At 38.2% G+C, this 23,900-nt stretch overlaps 1 protein-coding gene across 5 annotated transcripts in view; it reads right to left on the bottom strand.

Moving 5' to 3' along the window:
* Positions 1-7,252: 7,252 nt before the first annotated feature.
* Positions 7,253-23,900, bottom strand: part of LOC120426524 (neuroligin-4, X-linked) — a 41,952-nt gene continuing 25,304 nt past the window's right edge. For all 5 annotated transcript variants that reach the window (XM_052709683.1, XM_039591293.1, XM_039591294.1 and 2 more), the window contains 6 exons: positions 17,154-17,306; positions 16,591-17,068; positions 16,344-16,511; positions 16,026-16,215; positions 9,642-9,790; positions 7,253-9,581 (listed from right to left, as the gene is read on the bottom strand). In XM_052709683.1, coding sequence (XP_052565643.1) covers positions 7,637-9,581; positions 9,642-9,790; positions 16,026-16,215; positions 16,344-16,511; positions 16,591-17,068; positions 17,154-17,306 — 3,083 coding nt within the window. In that variant the 3' untranslated portion in view covers positions 7,253-7,636. The remainder of the gene's footprint in view (positions 9,582-9,641; positions 9,791-16,025; positions 16,216-16,343; positions 16,512-16,590; positions 17,069-17,153; positions 17,307-23,900) is intronic.

The raw sequence follows: 23,900 nt of genomic DNA, 5'->3' as shown, positions 1-23,900 counted from the left end.
TGAAAATAATGCATTAAGAGACCACCGGAGCGGGGAACTTGATGATTTTCTCTCTTTTGGGGACCACTGCTAGGGAGCAAAAATTCCATTGCTACTCTGATGACTTTGAAAATATTCCAGTACGCAACAGCAGGACGCTCATTTAGCAAGACGCATTTGTCCTAAATCATAGCCTACCTGAAAACAACTTGCGCGCACATGGCACATCACACGTGGTGATTACACACTTGTCAAGGGAAACAGTTTGGCCAATGTTTGACGGATCCAAATGCGCTGGACACATACGTTGCCAGTGCCGATTTATTATGCATCGACCAATCTGTTTCCATTGACAATCTGTAGTTGTAATGGCTATATTTGTGTTTCAAAATGATTTCTTTTTTGAATCTAAAATTGAATTTGACAAAATAAGTAAAATATATTTGAATGATAAGCGGAGCTCGCTTGATTGGGAGACAGAAAAGATTATGCATTCTTGTAACATATCTCAGTTATTCAATAGGTTAGGTGATTGACAAGGGAATATCGTAACAACTATGAAATCAAACATCTTTTCTAGAGTACGTTGTCTAAACAATGCTCCAAGGGTTTCCTACATAGGACATTTTGAAAAAAAAAAAATAGCGTGATATAATGGTAAAACCAATAGTACAGTTTCCATGTAAATTTGCCAGCCTCTCGTTATCGAAATTGAAGGGACCGTCGAGAATGGGAGTTATCAAATCATAGAATTATTTGAAGGGACTGAAAAAAATATTGACAGCAATATTGATATCGAGAAGATCGACAGCCAGAGATTACACTGTAGTTTTTTTTCTGACGAATTATAAGTGTTCTGAATTGAAGGCATTCGTAAACCAATTTGACTACTCAAACAAATATAAGTTAGGGGCCGTAATGCTTTTCCAACGTGCAAAAAAGAAATGAGAGGAACCATGCGGGTCTCGTGGCGCAGGGGTAGCGGCTTCGGCTGCCGATCCCGATGATGCTATGAGACGCGGGTTCGATTCCCGCCTTATCCACTGAGCTTCTATCGGATGGTGAAGTAAAACGTCGGTCCCGGTTTCTCCTGTCTCGTCAGAGGCGCTGGAGCAGAAATCCCACGTTAGAGGAAGGCCATGCCCCGGGGGGCGTAGTGCCAATAGTTTCGTTTTTTTTTTTTAGGAACCAAGCGACGGTAGTATTTTGATTTTTTTCCTGAGAGACCAATAATTTCAAACGTAATTACAAACAACATGATGTTTCTACACAGAAAAAAAATCTGTAAATTTTGAAGCTTTAATTTTGGATGGTTGAATATTACCGCTTTTATGATGTAATTTTACCTCAATTTAGACTGAAAAAGCGACAATACACAAGAAAAGATGTAAAATTACACATTTTTAGAGGTAAAATTACACATTTTTTCTGACATAAAAGATGTACCACTTCCCAGATGTAATATTACCATGATTTTTTTTTCTGTGTATAATACGCTTCGATATTAGGAATACTTTCAAAAATCTTTGATAACTACTTTTCTATCATTCATGAAAATTTCATCAATATTTTTTGAAGCACATTTTGCATTGTGCTTGTAGTAAGGAAAAGGTGGAACTTGATGGAGGTGAAACGTGAAAAAACACTCAGACCCCCCTATTTTTAATAAAAACAAAAGCCCAGGGATGTGACAATTTTTTTGAAGAAAAGAGAGAAAAAATACAGTACTATGCATGAAAAACAGCTCTGGACTATTTTCATGAAGACCTAACAACCAACTGTAACAATTATAGTATCCTGCTCACTCGTTATTCAAACATTCCTTGGTGTGAGCAGGATTCTATGATTGCTTACTGTTTGTATTTGGGTCTTTGTGTATTGCACACTTTGCACCAAATTCTCCACCCTTGCAAATAATCTGCACACCAAATATTTGCACACTTGAAATCCTACCCCTTCTCCCCCCGCTCGCCTATAGTGGTGCGTGTCTCGACTGAGCTTTGATGCTTTCGACCACTTTAGAACAGTTTCAAACTAGGGTGTGTGTCTTAGATGGTATCAAAATCTGTCAAAGTGAATTTGCTACAAACAAATTTACCTTTTATAACAGATTTTACATCAAGCTCGTATAACAAGTAGTAGTCAGTATGAGAAGGTGCGAAAACGAACTCAGCAAAGTGCGATTTTCAGTTACAGTGCATGTATCAGTGACCTGCAGTTCTCACTTTTTTTTGTATATGATCATAGAGAAGAATATATTTGTGATTAGTCCATTTCATTTCATCAAGCGCTCAATAGTTCGTTAGTAACGTGTTGTATTAACAACCAAGAAGTTTTTTGTTCGATCCTCATTTCAAGAAGTTTTTTGTTCAAAACAATCAGACCGCCATCGGTAATGTCGATAATTTTCAGTAACAGACAAAATTGTCATAACCCTATATCACAAAAGATGCATGAAGACAGATTTCAAGCAGATTCTGATATACTTTCATGCAGATTTGCAGCAAAATGATGCGACCACCGTTTCGGTGTATCAAAAAAATGTGTCGATCTCGAGAATCGAACCTAAGACTTTTGACACATCGAACAGCGTCTTTGCCGTATCGGCCACTTCAGTTTTGATGAGTATGAAATGGTCATTAGATATAAGCCGCTCAATGGAATGAATTGTATGAATGAACTAATAAACACAATTTCGCGGTGCCACGCAAGATCATTGGGAGCTTTTTTCACAAACAAAAACAAAAACAAAAACAAAAACAAAAACAAAAACAAAAACAAAAACAAAAACAAAAACAAAAACAAAAACAAAAACAAAAACAAAAACAAAAACAAAAACAAAAACAAAAACAAAAACAAAAACAAAAACAAAAACAAAAACAAAAACAAAAACAAAAACAAAAACAAAAACAAAAACAAAAACAAAAACAAAAACAAAAACAAAAACAAAAACAAAAACAAAAACAAAAACAAAAACAAAAACAAAAACAAAAACAAAAACAAAAACAAAAACAAAAACAAAAACAAAAACAAAAACAAAAACAAAAACAAAAACAAAAACAAAAACAAAAACAAAAACAAAAACAAAAACAAAAACAAAAACAAAAACAAAAACAAAAACAAAAACAAAAACAAAAACAAAAACAAAAACAAAAACAAAAACAAAAACAAAAACAAAAACAAAAACAAAAACAAAAACAAAAACAAAAACAAAAACAAAAACAAAAACAAAAACAAAAACAAAAACAAAAACAAAAACAAAAACAAAAACAAAAAACAAAAACAAAAACAAAAACAAAAACAAAAACAAAAACAAAAACAAAAACAAAAACAAAAACAAAAACAAAAACAAAAACAAAAACAAAAACAAAAACAAAAACAAAAACAAAACCAAAAACAAAAACAAAAACAAAAACAAAAACAAAAACAAAAACAAAAACAAAAACAAAAACAAAAACAAAAACAAAAACAAAAACAAAAACAAAAACAAAAACAAAAACAAAAACAAAAACAAAAACAAAAACAAAAACAAAAACAAAAACAAAAACAAAAACAAAAACAAAAACAAAAACAAAAACAAAAACAAAAACAAAAACAAAAACAAAAACATCTTGTTTTTTTGTATTTTTGTATTTTTGTATTTTTGTATTTTTGTATTTTTGTATTTTTGTATTTTTGTATTTTTGTATTTTTGTATTTTTGTAATTTTGTATTTTTGTATTTTTGTATTTTTGTATTTTTGTATTTTTGTATTTTTGTATTTTTGTATTTTTGTATTTTTGTATTTTTGTATTTTTGTATTTTTGTATTTTTGTATTTTTGTATTTTTGTATTTTTGTATTTTTGTATTTGAAATATGTTAACATAAGTTGGGTAAAAATTGCCATTGAATCCGCTTTGTAATGCCGGCCCCAATACACTTCAAGGTTGTTGACAAATTGACAAATTGACAATTAGACAAATTGACAAATTGACAATTTGACCATTTGACAAATTGACAAATTGACAAATTGACAAATTGACAAATTGACAAATTGACAAATTGACAAATTGACAAATTGACAAATTGACAATTTGACAAATTGACAATTTGACAAATTGACAAATTGACAAATTGACAAATTGACAAATTGACAAATTGACAAATTGACAAATTGACAAATTGACAAATTGACAAATTGTCAAATTGTCAAATTGTCAAATTGACAAATTGACAATTTGACAAATTGACAAATTGGGAGGGCCACCCTCACAGATTTCTCGTTTGCGTGGATAGTCCCTAGTGACACTTTTTTTTTGAAGGGTGAACTTTTTGGAAAATCAACCCTTTGTGGTTTATACTCTCGGCCATCTCTGGATTTATCCCTTCCATCCGTTCACAGTACCGCGTTACTACCGAACCATGCTCTTTATATTCTCGTAGGCCGATACCCAGTTCTGGGTGTATAAATGGCCTCCCACCTACTGAGAATTTTGGTTCGAGTCTCGAGTCGATCTGGCTCGAGATCGAGCCTGAATCGCGTCGGGACTCGAGTCAAAATTCCCAGTGGGCATCGCTGAGTGCATCGGTCAATCCTCCACTCAAAATTCTATCGAAATTCCAGTTTTCATGTTCACTATCATAAACCATGATGGTCGGTTGTTCTGGACTGATCCTTGTCCTCCAGGCTATCTGCTTGCAAGAGATGTTACTACTCGCATATCAGGGACTCCACAGTCCTGACAGAATTTACAAATCCATAACTGTCAACTTCTTCGCTCTGATCAGGACAGGTCAAGACCCAACGGATATGCCATCGCCAAACACCCAAACTGAACGTCGCACGCCCAAGTGCTCATCCGTGGGGCACACAAGGTTACTTCTCGTCCGCTATTACGTGTCACGCAGCCCTAACTCAAACGGCACTCCTAACAAGAACGTGGCCATACCACGTGACAAGTGGACACATTCTTGTTTTTTTTTTTTGTACTTGCCGTAGTCGGTCATCCATAGGGGTCTGCTAAAGCCTTGGGTCAAAGGAGCCCATCAACGGAAGTCCCTAAAACGGCCTCGTAAGGAATCCCCCTTTTTTTTCTCGCCGCACCTGAACTAGAAAAACAAATAACACGTATAGTGGTACACAGTAAAAAATAATGTAAATTTGGAAGCTGTAATTTTGGAAGGTTGAATATTACCTCTTTTATGATGTAATTTTACCTCAATTTAGACTGAAAAAGTGACATTACAACAGAAAAGTGGTAAAATAACACATTTCCAGAGGTAAAATTACATCTTTTTTGTGACATAAAAGATGTACCCCTTCCCAGATGTAATATTACCATGATTTTTTTTTCTGTGTATAGTGGTCATTCACGCAGTATTGAACGAAACTGCAGAATAAATTTCCAGGATCGTTCCACTGCCACATGCGGCGATCTGAACGCGTACAACAGCTGGTTCCAGTTCCAGAACGGAAAGACCATTCAGTAAAACCGACACCACCGAGCTGTAGAAGCTTACAAACACTTTGCTTGAATTTACACTAGAGCCCCACAATCTCTCGGCGTTGGGACTTCCGATATAAAAGTCTTCTTTTTGTACGGCGCGGTCCATAATCCGGAACATTCCTAAAATTACTCGAAACATTCTGAAAGCAAACCTTTGATTGTAAACAAATGAGTAACAAACTTGCTTTCATGGTAACTATGGCTGCGCCGCGACGCCACCCGTTGACAGAGGGGAAAATCAACAACGAACAGTGGTTCTCAAATGGTGGAATCAATGTATGAAAAAATAAAATCTTCCTCCGTTTGAACAGCTTTTTCTGCAACGTGGTTGAATGAATCAACATTTTTATTTCGTCTGTACCTCCGTAAGATTTTGACAATTCCAAAGAGCCTATACATGCCTAAGAAAAAATGAACCGATTTGTGGACACCTACATTCTACTCCAATTTCAACCAAAAAATAGCGCAATTTTACCAATTTCAACAACAGGTTTCAAATAGAAAGAGTGCTCAAATCTCTACATACAACCTTTCTACATGTTCAAAATTGATCTATTTAGGAGACCCGAAGATTTCAAAGCATTTCATTCAGCCATTTTTGAGTTCTGAGGTCAAACGTGTAAGAAAAGCCCGTAGCAGATTTTCCGCCTCCGGTGGTCTCTTAATTGCAAAAGTACCTCAAACATGATTCTTTTTGTAAAAATTGCTTCACCGGATAAATCACAAGTCATGGGCGGAGCGTAAATTTTTGTTACACTCTATTGTTCATACAGCTAAAACCAGAAGTATTTCCATAGCTAACTTTGAAACATTTCATCCATACCACCCACCAATGATCAAGAAATCACGAACAGAATGCAGCAGCTCAGAGTTCTATCCGTCCAATTTCCCGAAACATTTCAGAAATGTTTCAAGGAAAACCCTCGCTTCTCCAAAGCTTCTCTTCGAATTGAGAGCAAAAAGCTCATTTTCATTCATCATTTGAAACTTATATCCGTTTACTTTTTAGCTCAAACTTAAAAGAAGATTTAGACTGTTGCCGTATACTTTGAGGATAGTTGCATGCAAAATTATAATAAAAATAAAATAAAAAATTGTTAGCTTATGATTATGAAAATATAGATAAAATTGTTTCTGAGTTCATTTACCTACTTCCAAATTTTTTGATCAAAAAAACTAGTTAAAATTAAAATGACACGCACAGTTACACATAATGCAACCATCACATTACTGCCCATAATTTCGGCTATTATGCAAAATCAAGTACTTATTCTGAGACAATCACGTTTTTGTGTTTGTCACCAACAGGGATGGAAAAATCGCAAAACAATCAATTTCGCTTGCGAACATCCTTCGCCCGCGAAAGAGAAAGGAGGCGAATTGCGCAAAAGAAAATCGCTCGCGAAATTCTTCGAGAAAATCAATCTGCTGATGATTTTTGGTTAATTTCCTTCCCAGCACCACTTAAACTTATTTATTTAACTTTGTGTACACACATTGCCCATCTAAAACATGTGACAGGCAATTTTTCGACGCGTGACGTTACACGTGCAAGTGTAGTAGTGAAAAAGATGTTTTGCAGAATAATCAAGATGATGATTTTTTTAGATTCCTTTTACCGATCATTCGTGCGCGAGAGAGGAGAGCTATGCTCCCTTTGGATTTTTTCTCTTGATGAACATACAAAGATTTTCTTTTGATGATGATTATTCCATCGCTGGTCACCAAAAAATTGTCCACTTGGTTTGTCATCTGTGTAATTTCTGTTCGATAATAAAAAAAAAAGTTTACTTTAAAATCCCATTACGGTGTGTTTATTCCAGCATTACAACTATTCTTTAGTAGTCGAGTGTAGAGTATGTGTGTGTGTGTGTTTTCAGTGTTTACAACTTTATAAAAGTAATCATCCTGATTGCCGATCGCTGACATCAAACCCAAATAAAGTTCCATCACTGACTTTGGGATGATGAGTTTCTTACTAGTACGAGTTGCAGTTTTAAAATAAATAGATTGATCGGAATTATATCGGTATGGACGAGGAAGGGAAGGTGGCTTAGATAAATAAATACTTTGCAATGTGTATAAATATAATGAATCCGGTGATGTATACACAAATGTTCTGGTGTCAGAATAAAAATTAAGTGCACTCATTTGTAGTGACGGATTATCTCTAAATCTTTTTTATCGTGCCAGTTGACCCGGAAGTTGTATCGGTGGCCGATGACTCTGTACTTAGCTCCCGATGCATGGTGGTACTGCTGGAACGCATAACCGGCTGTTGCCGTGACATCTCCTGACTCTCCGACCGTGCCAGTTCTTTCGGTGGGGACGCTTTGAACGACGACGGAAGTTTTATCATACTGGGTGGCTTAATGTAGCTGTAATGACTTTCGGGCTTGTGCTCGATACAAATAATGTCGACAGCAGGTTCTTCACTCGGTGGTTCCTGGTCTGTTTCGGCTGAATTTTGCCGTGACATGGTCATATAGGTGTTTTCCTGGTGCTTCGGAAGCAAAGGCCCCACGTGTAGTGTATTGAGTGTTATCGGTGGCTCCTCCTCAATTGGTGGCTCTTCGGCCATCACTGGTGGAGAACTAAGGAAATTGTTGCTGGATCGATGCTTGGAAGATCTCCTTCCCAGGGTCGATGAGATTCGGGGTGGTGGTGCCGGAATAAGGCGATTGCCTTCCCTCCGCAAACTGTGGGAATTAGTAAGCATGAATGCTTGTGGAGGCAAAGATCGCCGCTTCATGGAAGCTGTTATGCCAGCAACTCCGTTCGGATAATCCGGAAGTACTTTGGGAAAATTTCTTCTCTGAATTACTTTCAACGCTTCCTCTGGGGACAGCGGATCTTTCTCTTGGCTCTTTTCTCTCGAGGTTACGTTGATGTCTCCCGGTTCAATAAAACTGGTTACATCTTCCGTTGTTTGGTATGGATAATTTTTATAAATCGGATTCGCATCGGACTTGGACAGTAAGGGTTCGATTTTGTAGTCGCAATCGTTGTAGGAATATGACGATCCTGAGCTTGAGCACTGTTGTCGCATGTCGGAGTCGGTCGGAGAGTCTTGGCTAACACTTTCGTCATAATCATTTGGTGAGGCATACTCAAAGGATTTGGCTTTCGTTATTTCTATTGGTTCTTGACGCAAAACGCTGTTACTTCTTGCCTGTGGTGTGGCATCAATTGCAACGCTTATCTTGTGAGGCACATTCAAAGCGGCCGCGTTACACGACGGAATCGATCCGAGCCCTTCGCACTGGGTTTGATTCGGACAACCAGCGCCGTAATCTTGCGCAATCCAGTCGCAAACTTTCGTATGAGAATCCACAGTATCTTCACTGAACTGGCGCTGCAGTGTGAAATTATTGCCTTTCACTACTGCCTCGTATGGATTCGTTTTTCGCATCATGTCTAAAATATAACTCTCTTCGGTCTCGTTAAGTTTCGATCGTTTTTCGTTCATTGACGCAGCGCTCTCCAGGATGGTATCGTCAAACTTCCTTTTCACCTTCTTATTGCCAACATTGCGTTTGATGACATACCCAACGATTACGAAAATATTAAACAATAAAAACACAATTGCCACCGCTATCAACAGTGTGAGAGATGCTTCAGTTTTCATCATTTCGGAATTTTCCGATTCTTGCTCCACATTTGCTGGTTTGGGAGCTTCTTTTGCGGGCGCTTCTGCCGGCATTCCAACTGCAGCCGGAGCCGGAGCACCCACTTGGGCGTCTTTCATCTTGTACACAAGTGCCTTGAAGGGATCTTCGGTAGGTCTCTCGATGTCTACCTTTATCGGAAACAAATTTATGTGACCAGTTACAAACTCGGGATTCGACGTCGTCATGCGACGATCCGGTGGACTTATAAACTCCGAATACGGTGAGTATGGTTTTGATGTAGTGATTCGCTTCAGCTCTTCTGGGAGCTTTTGGTTCCAGAACTTCATGTACTGCTGGCGATAGTGACGGCTGACAACCGGTGTCAAACCAAGGTGTAGAAAACTTTGATTCACGCTGTTAAACTCTGGCCAATCAACGTCAAAGTAGCGCCAGTCCTCCGGATTTAAATTGAGGAACAAATCCTTCCAGGGAGCTTTAGGATTTCTGAAACAATGATACAGCGTTAAAACTGATTTTGTCTCATCCGGCAACCAACACACTCACCCTGTTTGTGCAAAGTTGGAAAAGTACTTCATAACCGCCTCCGAAAAAAGCCGCTCCCTCGCGTTGTAATGGGTCTGGAATGGTCCCACTGGTCCCAGTGGAGCTCCAAACACATACGCCAGATCTTCGCCTACGACACTCTGGGAGAGCTGAAAGTGGAGGAAAAAAGTGAAAAATTGAGGCAAAATCTCCACCCGAGGGATTGCTTTACGACTTTTGTCCTGAGTCATTAAGGAACTGGATTTACCTAACGAATTAAGAGCGAGTTTTACACCAATGTGTAACAGGTCGTATCGAGGTGCTCCGATTTGGATGAAACTTTCAGCGTTTGTTTGTCTATACATGAGATGAACTTTTGCCAAATATGAGCCCTCTACGACAAAGGGAAGTGGGGTAAAACGGGCCTTGAAGTTTGAGGTCGAAAAAACATAAAAAATCCTAAAATTGCTCGCATTTCCGTAAAACTTCATCAATTCCAACTCTCTTAGATGCATTCAAAAGGTCTTTTAAAGCCCTTCAAAATGTGCCATAGACATCCAGGATTGGTTCGACTTTTTCTCTTAGCTTTTGCAAATTACTGTTAAAAATGGATTTTTTTAAAACCTTAATATCTTTTTGCAACAGCCTCCAACACCCATACTTCCATAGGTCAAAAGATAGGTAATTTCATGCACTATAAGCCTGCGGTATTAACTTTTTGGCCAATCGCAGTTTTTCTCATAGTTTTTCCATTTTTCTAGAACAAACATTTTACAACGTTAGTTTTTGCGCTGTAGGCCGAGAAGACAGCACTTTTTGGTCTCAATTTTGTCATATTCGGAATCCTCGGACAATTTCACGTAAGTTAGAAGCATTGGAGTTGTAAATTTGATTGGAAAAATTGCCATTTAGAATGAATCTAAATATTTTTTAACAATTTGTTGGATTAGGGGTAAAACAGGTTTTCGCCTACTTGATACTGCATTTGACGTATTGATCATTGGTTACATAAAATCAATTTTTTTTTCAAAAATGTTTTATTTAATTATTTTTTTCAACAAGATTGCAACTTCAATACTTCTCACTTACGTGAAAATGTCCGAGGATTCCGAATATGACAAAATTGAGTCCAAAAAGTGCCGTCTTCTTGGCCTACAGGGCAAAAACTAACGTTGTAAAATGTTTGTTCTAGAAAAATGGAAAAAAAACTATGAGAAAAACTGCGATTGGCCAAAAAGTTAATACCGCAGGCTTATAGTGCATGAAATTACCTATCTTTTGACCTATGGGAGTATGGGTGTTGGAGGCTGTTGCAAAAAGATATTAAGGTTTTAAAAAAAGGTGCAGGTGGTTATGTTCTACATGACCAATATGACAAAGAACTTTAAACAAAACTCCTAAAAAATTGTTCTATTACATTTTATTTTTAAATCATTGCCTATTTATTTAATCCTGAACAATTTATTCTAATTAAATGTTTCCAATCTTTGGCACCTCTATGGAAATAAATTGCCAAAACACGAAAATATTGCCAAAACAAGTATGGTTCGGAAAATGCCACGGAACCGGCCACTCTAGGTTGTGGTCACCACAATCAAAATGGTTATTTTCATGTCCAGTATCAAAAACCATGAATTTTGATATCCATATTGCCCCAAGTCGGATGGTTCGATTAATGTCCTTCCGGTAGAATCTTCCCCAGGGCCATGGCCACTCCGGGTGTGGCCAATATTTGGTGCACATACTGTGTCTTTCAATGTGTGCGTGTGTGTGTGAGCAATAAAATTACTACCGTCGATCCGTCTTTGACGAAACCTCGATAGGCACTGAAATTTTCTGAGGCTAAGTGCTAGCTTATATAGTTCGCATGAAATGTGGCAACAGTGGTGCCAAGCTCTCGCGTGAGAGTTTTGCGAAAGCAGGAGAGGAAGCAAAATTTGCAACATGTTCCCACATTTCATGCGAACTATATAAGCTAGCACTTAGCCTCAGAAAATTTCAGTGCCTATCGCGGTTTCGTCAAAGACGGATCCACGGTGGTAATTTTATTGCTCACACACACACGCACTCATTGAACGACACAGTATGTGCACCAAATTGGGAGGGATTCTGTTCTAATGAAGATTGTTAGGAAGGTCACCGGAAAACCAGAATAATTTGGGGCAATGGGGTTGGGACCACATTGGTAGAACATTGGCCACACCCGGAGTGGCCATGGCCCTGGGGAAGGTTCTTCCGGGAGGACATTAATCGAACCATACGACTTGGGGCAATATGGGTATCAAAATTCATGGTTTTTGAAACTGGTAATGAAAATGGCCATTTCGACCGGATTGGCCACACCCGGAGTGGCCAGTGCCCTGGGAAAGGTTCTACCGGGGGGACATTAATCGAACCTTACAACTTAAGCCGGGACCGTGGTGTAGGGATAAGCGTGATTGCCTCTCACCCAGTCGGCCTGGGTTCGATCCCAGACGGTCCCGGTGGCATTTTTCGAGACGAGATTTGTCTGATCACGCCTTCCGTCGGACGGGAAGTAAATGTTGGCCCCGAACTAACCTAAAAAGGTTAGGTCGTTAGCTCAGTCCAGGTGTAGGAGTCGTCTCCCTGAGTCTTGCCTCGGTGGAGTCGCTGGCAGGCAGTTGGACTCACAATCCTAAGGTCGTCAGTTCGAATCCCGGGGTGGATGGAAGTTTAGGTGTAAAAAGAGGTTTGCAATTGCCTCAACAATCAAGCCTTCGAACACTTAGTTTCGAGTAGGAATCTCGTAATCGAGAACGCCATGGCAAAGCTGTAGAGCGAATAATTTGATTTGATTTTGATTTTTTTTTTTGACAACTTGGGGCAATATGGGTATCAAAATTCATATTGGTTTTTGAAACTGGCAATCAAAATGTCCCGCCCGTGTGGATCAATCGGACCGCGCACTGGACCCACAATCCAGAGGTTGCTGGTTCGAATCCCGCGGCGGGCGCTCTAAAATTCTAAGTGTAAATATGGGTATCCGGCGCCGTCGCTCCGTGCCGTACTCAAACACTTAGGAGCCCAGGGCGGCGAAGTCCTTGTAGTTAAAAGGAAAACACTAGTGGTTGGTACTAGCAATGGTGGCCGACAGCTATAAAGTCAACTTCGTTTTTTCAATTAAAATGGCCATTTTGACCGGATTGGCCACACCCGGAGTGGCCATAGCCCTGGGGAAGGTTCTTCAGGGGGACATTTACCGAACTATACGACTTGGGGTAATATGGGTATCAAAATTGCCCCAAGTCGTATGGTTCGATTAATGCCCCCCCGGAAGAACCTTCCCCAGGGCACTGGCCACTCCGGGTGTGGCCAATATTCTACCAATGTGGTCCCAACCCCATTGCCCCAAATCATTCTGGTTTTCCGGTGACCTTCCTAACAATCTTCATTAGAACAGAATCCCTTCCAATTTGGTGCACATACTGTGTCGTTCAATGTGTGCGTGTGTGTGTGAGCAATAAAATTACTACCGTCGATCCGTCTTTGACGAAACCTCGATAGGCACTGAAATTTTCTGAGGCTAAGTGCTAGCTTATATAGTTCGCATGAAATGTGGCAACAGTGGTGCCAAACTCTCGCGTGAGAGTTTCGCGAAAGCAGGAGAGGAAGCAAAATTTGCACCATGTTGTCACATTTCATGCAAACTATTTAAGCTAGCACTTAGCCTCAGAAAATTTCAGTGCCAACCGTGGTTTCATCGAAGACGGATCCACGGTGGTAATTGTATTGCCCATACACACACACACGCACACATTGGAAGACACAGTTTGTACACCAACTTGGGAGGAATGCTGTGTTAATGAAGATTGTAGGGATGGTCACCGGAAAACCAGAATGATTTGAGGCAATGGGGTTGAGACCACATTTATAGGATATTGGCCAAACTCGGAGTGGCCAGTGCCCTGGGAAAGGTTCTTCCGAGGGGACATTAATCGAATCATACGACTTGGGGCAATATATGTATCAAAATTCATGGTTTTTGAAACTGGTAATGAAAATGGCCATTTCGACCGGATTGGCCACACCCGGAGTGGCCAGTGCCCTGGGAAAGGTTCTACCGGGGGGACATTAATCGAACCATACGACTTGGGGCAATTTTGATACCAATATTACCCCAAGTCGTATAGTTCGGTAAATGTCCCCCCGGAAGAACCTTCCCCAGGGCTATGGCCACTCCGGGTGTGGCCAATCCGGTCAAAATGGCCATTTCCATTACCAGTTTCAAAAACCATGAATTTTGATACCCATATTGCCCTAAGTATGGTTCGATTACTCTCTGGTTCGATTAATGTCCCCCCGGTAGAACCTTTCCCAGGGCACTGGCCACTCCGGGTGTGGCCAATCCGGTCGAAATGGCCATTTTCATTACCAGTTTCAAAAACCATGAATTTTGATACCCATATTGCCCCAAGTCGTATGGTTCGGTAAATGTCCCCCCGGAAGAACCTTCCCCAGGGCCATGGCCACTCCGGGTGTGGCCAATGTTCTACCAATGTGGTCCCAACCCCATTGCCCCAAATTATTCTGGTTTTCCGGTCACCTTCCTATCAATCTTCATTAGAACAGAATCCCTCCCAATTTGGTGCACATACTGTGTCGTTCAATGTGTGCGTGTGTGTGTGAGCAATAAAATTACCACCGTGGATCCGTCTTTGACGAAACCGCGATAGGCACTGAAATTTTCTGAGGCTAAGTGCTAGCTTATATAGTTCGCATGAAATGTGGCAACAGTGGTGCCAAGCTCTCGCGTGAGAGTTTTGCGAAAGCAGGAGAGGAAGCAACATTTGCTACGTGCTTTCAGCCAATCAGCAGCCGGGATTTTTCTTGCATTCATTTTTTATTTTCATCTTAACTTTTAAGTACTTTAACAAAGTTTTATCAACTTTGTGAGGTAGTCAACTTGTACTTTAAGACTTCCCCTTTCGTTTGGTGTGTAAAACATAAAGATTGTTTGAATGGGGGGGAAGATATAAGCATTTGAAAAACGACAGAAAATCGTTACACTTTCGCTTCGCGAAATTTTGGATTGACACCCGTAGACAGTGCCCTTAGGACAAAGTTCTTTGTCAAAATCCATTTTTAACAGTAATTTGCAAAAGCTAAGAGAAAAAGTCGAACCAATCCTGGATGTCTATGGCACATTTTGAAGTGCTTTAAAAGACCTTTTGAATGCATCTAAGAGAGTGGGAATTGATGAAGTTTTACGGAAATGCGAGCAATTTTAAGATTTTTTATGTTTTTTCGACCTCAAACTTCAAGGCCCGTTTTACCCCACTTCCCTTTGTCGAAGAGGGCTCATATTTGGCAAAAGTTCATTTCATGTATAGACAAACAAACGCTGAAAGTTTCATCCAAATCGGAGCACCTCGATACGACCTCTAGAACACACCGAGCAATATTTACAAATACTGCCTCTTAAATCAAAATCCTGGTCAGTTCAAATTGCAACTTTAAATCAAATTAATTGCAGTCCTTCAATCAAAAATATGTTTAAAATGTATGGTTTTAACATTTGATGGGATGGGATAAATAAAGTAAATAAGGCGAAAACAGCAAATAATGTTGGATATTCTACTCTAGTAACTGCAATCATATCGTCAGCTGTGTGCTATCTTGTGACATAGAACATTTTGGTCGAAAATGAGTTAATGATGACGTTTTGCTATACTTAACAACCACTACAAGATGCTTTAACCCGAAATTGGAAACTCTCTTCCGTTTCCCGGATATCGCAATACACACTTGTGACATAGACCAATTTATCATCAAAATGATCGTACACACTTGTGACACGTCATACATGTTGTTGGAAAATGTGGAAAAAATTTCTTGTTTTTCACAAATTTATGTTGATACACATTTTCTGAAGGCAATACAATCTTTTGGTTTTGAAAATATACTGATTAAGTCGGTTAAACTATTGTTTTAAGTCTATTTTAGTTTGTATGGAAATTCTGTGCACACTTGTGACACGTAGTACAATTTTACTTTCGAAACACACTTGTGACACGTGCTTTTCAGATTTTTGTTTACATAATTTACTGTATCTTTTAACTGGGCTAACCAAATTAGTTGAAACTTGGAGCGTTTGTTAAGCGATAGTATACGAACCGATTGCTTTAAAAAGTTTGGCTCTATCATTCATAGTTTTGAAAATATTTATCATCAATCTTTAAAAATCGATTTTCTCGAAAAGTACTAAATGGTCGTTGTCACAAGATAGCACACAGCTGACGATATGTTGTTGTTTCTTCTGATAACAAAGCCAAATGTTTCCATACGCCCCCATAAAGACACCTCTCGGTATTGCGTTGCATTTCAGCGCCTCGACAAACATTCGGAAACGGCCTATGGGCAGGACGCACCCCAAAGCAAACTTACCCTCCCGTACTCGCCGGCTTCGCTGTTGTGTGCAAACACGTACATGTAGCACTTGGGGTTGACCTTGGCCAGGTACAGCCCGGTTTGCAGCATCGGCGCGGCAACACGTGCATCAGATAAGATGTCCAACAACGTGTCCCGATGAATATCTGCGAGCGATTTGTTCGGATCAGTGAGTATCCCGGTGTATCTGCAAAACATAGAGTAAAATAGATGGAAATAGAACGTTATCACCAGCAGCAGTCTGTAGGTAGCACTCGGGTAAGTGAGGCGAGTGATTGAATTTATTGCAAATTGGCACGCGGTGAACAAACGTACTCATTAAGGGTGGCGGCCAGTGCCAGGTCTGGGCGGATCTCGAACCGGTTTTGCATGTAGAACCGCAGTAAATTGTCCCGTTCGTTTTCGAGCAGCCCGTAGGTGAGGGCCACCGCGTTCAGGACATTGTACGACTCCAGCTCCGTCATCCCGTACAGCAGGTCGTACCTGTGGGAAGGGAATGTAGGAAGGAGGAGAAATAATACCATCTGACTGTGCCCATGCACGATAAATCATTGAACATTACCCACTAAATATGTCACTGTACTGGCCCATCACTTTGTGGGGTGTGTTTGGAATGACCAATCCATCAACAATCGGTCCGAAGCGGGTCGAAAATTGTGGTGAGGCAATTTTCACGTTCAGAATTTCGCTGTATCGCTTCCGCCGTAAACAGGCCGCCACCTCGTCGTTGTCACCGTTCAGTGGACAGTTGAGACCTTGCAGCACCTGCATCGTCGACTGCAGCGGATGCTGGGTGAGTGCCCAATCGGACAGTGCCGAGCCGGATAGCAGGATGGCACGATGGAAAAGCCCCTTGGCAACAGGTGAAACCATCAGAAAGTTGACACAGGCCGCACCCGTCCCGTGGCCCATCACCGTCACCAGTTTGTTGTCGCCGCCAAATGCGCCAATATTTTCCTTTATCCATTGCAATGCCGCAATTTGATCCAGCAAGCCGAAATTGCTCGTCGTGTGGTCACTAATGCCGGGCTTCATAAAACCTGCCAATGATGGATTCCGGGCGTTAATGAAAATAAAAACCGCAAAACAGAGGAAACACATTCGCCTCCTCCCACCACAACTCACCCAGAATGCCCAGTCGGAAGTTGAGGGTTACCACGATGACCCGGCCGTAACTGGCCAGGATTGAGCCGTCGTACGGATTGCCGCTGTTCCACTCGTACGATTCACCATGGATATACACAATTACTGGATACTTTGCGTGCGGTCCAATCCCATCTGAAAACGAACAGAGCGGCGATACAGATTAATGACGGGGTCGGTGCACATAATAACTTTGATTAATTTTTGCGGAGCACAAATGGGATCAGGTTGTGGAAACGCAGTGTGGTGTGTAACAATCGATAACGAAGCAATTTCTGTATTTCAGCGAATAATTGCACTTTGTAACAATAACTGTTCTCTGGTGATCCGATGACTATCATTAACGGTTACTTTTGAACAGAATGTACAAAACTTGGTACAAACATGAATAATATGTTTAAGCTGTTAGACCGTGGCAAATATTTTTTAAAGTTTATGCCGTTTATGGCGAAAAAAGTTTAACAATGGAAATTACGAGCCATGGTTTCAACATTTGAATGGAAAGAGGGTTTTAAAATGCAATATACACGGAGAAAAAAGAATTCCCAAAATCGTGAACAAGCGTTCCATGGGATTTAAAACACTTTGTTCGAGGTTCCCATTTTCATTAACGCTTGTTCACGATTTTGGAAACTCTTTTTTCGCCGTGTACACCAGGCTAATTATTTTGCAATTACAGTTTCCAAAATTTCTAAGTACTGACTATTTTTTTTTTGCTTAAATTTTTAAACAAGCCTCAACATGCTGGATACACGAAGAAAAATGAGTTCTCAAAATCGTGAACAAGCGTTCATGAAATTCGGAACCACGAACAAAGTGTTCAAATTTCATGGTACGTTTTTCAAAATCGTACCATGGAATTTGAACACTTTGGAAAAAAAAATATGAATAAAAATCCTCTCATCAGGGAAATCATTTCAGACCAATTTTGCTAAACTTAACTACCATAAGCCGAACTGACTTTGCTTGTCACTTTAGTTAACAGCAAAAATTTATAGTAATATTACATCTGGGAAAGGTACCAGATTTTGTGCCAGAAAAAAGTGTAATCTTACATCAAGAACCGGTGGAATTCTTATCAGTTTTGCTTTTTTTTTTGTAAAATTACTCAAAAAGGGGTTATATTGAACCAAACAAATTTTAAATCTTACAAAATTAAACTTCTCTGTAGATACCATAAAGGCCGGTTCAGAACTATACATGCGACATTCAATAAAGTTTTCTCGGACGTCAAATTGCTCAGTGATTAACAGTAGGATTTTGAATAATTTTACAAGAAAAAAAAAAAACAAACTATTACGTTTTCCATTTTCTTCCCAGTGCAAATCAATGTTTAAAACGCTTTCATAACATTGGTTTTGAATAAAATAGGGGAAAGTGGGGCAAGTGTAACAAGCTAAGAAAATGCTCGTTATAACCCATTCAAAAGTTTAAAAAATCTGTCGGATTTTATTATAATATTCTTATTCTAGGTCTTGACTTAGACTTTGTTAGAACAAGTTTTTAAAAAATCCTGTTTTTTATGTAAAAAATTGATTTTAAAATTTTTGAATTTCCGTACATTCTACTCAACTAGTGGGGCAAGACGAACAACCCATTGGGTACCCGTTGGTTGCTTTTGTCAATAAGAGGGCTTATAAAAAAGTCATTTTGCTATAAAATTCCGTTTAGAATGATTAAATATCTGCATTCCATCCATTAATTTGAGCAATAATTTCAAAAAGTTGGGAAAACTCAAAATTTGAAGCGTTTATACATTTTACAACTTCTGCTCACAGATATGTTTAGAATAGGAACTTTGGTGTGGAAATATGTTTTTTTGTGTGGTTCAAATAGTTGGAAAACATGGAAAATTATCAGAACCATCCAAAGTTCAACTTGAAAAAATGACTGCTTGGTAAACAAATGCATTAAATTTTATCTTGACATAAATTTGCGTGCTTACTTGAGGCGGTGCTGTTGCTGGTAAGTTAATAGCCTAAATAGTATTTTTGGTGTTTTAATCGAGCATCAAACTCTTCATATAACAAAGATAGGTGTTTGATTAGAAAGGGTATATTTCCCCTTCATGTTCATAATTATTATTGGTTAATTATTATAACTTTTAAAATAAGTTTGCAATATTTTGGGACTGAAGATCGGAAAAGAAGTGAAACTAAAAAAAATATTTCCGAAAATAAATTGCATACAGTAGCACAACTGTAACAATGTATTAGGGGAGCTGGGGGTAAAAAAGCCATCTCCTTCGGGGGTAAGTCAGCCACCCGTAATTTGTAAATTTTATTTGATATTGTGCAATTCTCACTAACTTGGACTTCGCTCTAAATTATTGCTATCGATAGCACTATTGCGACTTGTCAAACTGGCTTGGGAAATTTTAATTTACTCAAAAAATGATCATAGCGAGCCGATGTTACTCACCTGTCAATCGCAATTTTGAAGTGCGAATGTCCAGTTTGAACTGCGACTGGAAATGTAAATAAACAACTGCTGGTTGCCTAGCATTTTTCTTCACTTTTGAAACTTGATTTTATCAACCAAAATAGTTATAATGTTCAGAGTAGTCAAAGTTATGACATGGGTGGCCGTCTTACCGCACGTATTTCATATATATACGACTTCAATTATTTTTTTTTAAATTGCTGAAAAGTATTGAAAATTGGTCTTTAGACCAACTAATTTATATCATTTCTATAATAGACTACTAGTAGAACAATATGTACGTAATTTGAGATCAAAATATGTAAATTTTTTAAATGTTCTTTAAATGTGTAAATTTTATGAGACTTCTCCCTTAGGGGGCCGTCTTACCCCCATCTCCCCTAAACATATAATAATACTTTTTTAGCCTTATTAAAAATAAGGCTTGAAATAAACAAAAATAGTTTTTAATCAACATTTTATATAACGAAAAACTTGCAAAAGTTCTACAAAGATCTCTAGTTTATTTAAAATTTTATGTTAAAAACAAACTTATCAAACAGAAGAAAATTAGTTAAAAGTGTAAATAATTTCAAAAGTGCGTGTATTTGTAAAAAATGCCAATACAAACAAAAATTAATTCATAAAAGTCCAAGTCTATTTGTATAACTCATGTAACATTGTTAGGTTGTTGACATTCTAGAATGGTTTTTTGGTGTGAATAAAACAGGATACTTGAATCATTTTGTATAAAAACAAAACATTTTTATTTTGTTTGTCTATTCATTTTAACACACTTCATCTGGCCGATGCAATTTTTTTACAAAGTTCTAGCCAACCTCCAAAAAGCATTGAAAAAACGATGGCACCATTGAATCAACTTTATTTCTTGCAACATTTGTGTAAAAAGTCAAAGAAAAGCAAAAATAAATGAAATAAAATAAATAAACATTCTGTAAGTTTTTTGAAAACTTTTTCTTACTCTTGCCTATTCTATAATTATAAGTACCGTCAGTGGAGGTGACTATGGGTCAAAAAACGATACAACTTTCGTAATTTCTTAATAACAAAAACAATTTGAATAACATCGAAAATCTTTTATCGTAGGATTGTTCTTAGATAGTTTACAAACATTTTCCCAAAATATGGTGTAATTTGATGGACTCTACCTTAAATGGCAATCGTTTGAAAATTTACCCAATCTTTGAGGGGGTGACATTGGGTCAAATGAAACTAAAATGATGCTCAAATACAAGGATATAGTAAAAACAAGTCATCCAACAGTTTTTCTTGTTCGAGGGAATCGTATTGACATGCTAAAATATTTGAAGTCGAGATTTTCAAACATTTGGGTACTTTTTGATCAATTCCAACAAAAAATTTTAAAAGTTGATTTTTCGAGAGGTCATTTTTGGCCAAAAACGTACCTCAACATTAGACAGCTGCTAAAATGACAGGATTTGTTCTAGGAACGAGATTTTTTCAGAAAAGTCATCTTAAGATGTCCCTTGTACAACCCTTTTAACAGAATTTAGTTCCATTGAGAAGTACCTGAGAAATTTTAAAATCCGTAAAAAAATACTTTGACCCAATCTCACCCCCCAGACCCAATGTAACCCCCACTGACGGTATTAATGTTATTCGATTGAATTACGATGTAAAACACAGCTGAATGGAACACCAAAACTCTGTTATGTATCTAAATGAACTCATTGTAACTTGATTATTCACAAATAAAACCGAATTGAATTGAATTGAAAAAATAAATAAACATAAAGTTTCCTAGATTTTATAAAACTCTTTTTTTGCAATTCCATCGTGAAACTACTTACTTTTCCTGTCATTCTTGAACAACGAAATAGCCTACTTTTCTGTACCAATAATAACAGAATCGAATAGCAACACTTTTCAGCACTTGTTTCGAAAAGTAACACTTTTCAAAAAAAATTTTTTGATTTAAACGATTTATTGACAAAATACATGAAAATTTTACTTTAAATTTCACTCAATGGGTGTTTTTCGGAATTGCAAAAAATGTTGTATGGAACTCGTTGCAAAACTTGTTTTTTTTTCAGCACTTTTCGTATTTATCCAACTCGGTGAACCTCGTTGGATAAATGTACGACTCGTGCTGAAAAAATCCTCTTTTTGCAACTTGTTGCATAAACTACTATTAAACATCTGTCCAAGCAATAAAAAAACTCGAAACAATGCAGTATCAAAAATGTTTAAAGATTTGCAAGTTTTGTTTACGAAATTTCTATACCAATTAAAGAGAATTGAACTTTTATGTAAAATAACTCCAAGTAGAGAATGCAAAGAGGAATGGAACTCTTTGAAATCTGTAAAGCGGGCATTTCAATGGAAAAGGTTGAAAACCACTGATCTATAGTGTTTTTACTTGATTAAATATCTTTGAGTTTTAAATGTTTGCCAAATTTATTTTTCCACGAAGGGAATTCTTCACACTAGCACTGGTAACATTATTTTGCTGATAATACCGGGAATCAAATTTCAGTAGCTTAGCAAAACTTGTTAGTCCTTTTTTTTCAAGGTCAAGAAGTTTATTGAAGTTGAATCTGTTTGTCCCATTGATACACTTCTTTGCTTAGATTTACGAAATTGATGGCAATAATTCAATCACGGTTCAAACTCAGTAGCACATTTTCGCTTTTCAAAGTTTTGAAACAAGATTGAATGTTTCAAACACGAAAATCCAAAGTATTATTCCATTAGACATTATAACAAAATATAGATAAATAAATAAATAAATAAATAAATAATTTAACTCTCGAATTGTTGCCATTTTCCATCTTTTTGCCCGTCCAAATTGTCTAAAACCCCACATTGGCGCTTTCATCACGGCAGTAAAGAAATACCGTAAACTGGGGTCAATCGGGACACATGGGGCGAATTGGGACAGCAGTTTTAACCAAGTTGGAGCACAATATTTTGATTTTTCTGGTTGGTTTTGGTTAGAACAGACTCAGGCCAACAAAATGTGTACATCCATTTCCAAATTTAAAAGCTTAAAGTGCTCTAAAAACTGCTGTCCCTATTCAGACTGTAGTCCCGATTCACCCCAGATTACGGTATATTTAGAACAAATAATTTGATATTCGTTAGCTGTCATCAGAGCTCTCATTTGATGTTTTTGCCAAATCTATTGGAACAAAATTTTCACTCTGTGGAGACGCCACCAACAGTTTTTTGGCGTGTTTGAAAATTTTCACAAACGTTGCGATTCGATTTTTCCATCCCACTTCCCCAGTACACATTTTTCCTTTGACCGTTTGAAAGATGTTCTACCAGCACCACCAGGTTGGAATCATTCCACCCCCTCTTCCACTTGGATTCGTTCGCTGGTTGGTTGGTTGGTTTGGCATAGTAATTTCATTTATAGTCCCAAGCGTCTGTATAGTTTGAACTTGCTGGGGCGCACTATGACTCTCATTTTGAGAATGAAAATTTATGTTCGTATTATTCCAACAGCACTCGACTGTAATTAATTTTCTATTTTGCTGACTACTCGTTCACCTGATCCACTAGAAAGGGAGAGGGCTAGGATTCGAGCAAATGGCAGAGCACTAGTTGTAGGATGGTCTCGTTTGTTCAACGCAAAAGGACTGATGTTTCTCGGCAGAGTGAAATGAATTTTATTCCAATCGAATGCTTTACTGACTGGGATGTTTCCATTTCCAAGTGATTGACCTACTTCAATCGGACGTAACGGACCTTGTTTTTCATCCGAAACGGAACTGATGGGTAAATATATTAAAAACTAAAAAGTGTATTCTAAATATTCTGCTGTGATTGATCATCCAAATTTGGAATTCAAAATTCTAGTTGGTTTATGTTCAAAACGTCCTTGAGCAAACCATCAATTGCACTCGTTTTCAATTTATGCTCAAACAAATAAATTTTCTATTCTTTCAACTTGATTGCGCTGCAGCTACCACATCAAAAACCATCACAGAAGATTAAATCGAGCACATAAAATAACAATTTCTCCGAAACGGGGCATCTTCCAAGATAACCAAGAAAAATATATCAAAACATCGTTTCGATTCGTTCCACTGTAAACCCAGAACGTGAATATCTGACCGATGGAAATTGGGTACAATTTCCATTAGCCTTGTTATTGTGGCTCGTTCTGACAACAAGCAGCGACCAAACTTATCGACCACATACCGGCAACGAGCGAAAAAAAAGTCTTCTTACAGTTGATCCGAAGATGGTGTCGATTCTGTGGCTAGTTTAAAGTAGCAATATTGTGGGTGGAAAACGAGACCAGCGACCCACAACAGC

This window comes from Culex pipiens, chromosome 3 (assembly GCF_016801865.2).
Source record: "Culex pipiens pallens isolate TS chromosome 3, TS_CPP_V2, whole genome shotgun sequence".
In the NCBI taxonomy this organism is placed as follows: domain Eukaryota; kingdom Metazoa; phylum Arthropoda; class Insecta; order Diptera; family Culicidae; genus Culex; species Culex pipiens.
Note: the sequence above shows the minus strand (reverse complement) of the source record. Positions and strands in the feature narration are given on the sequence as shown.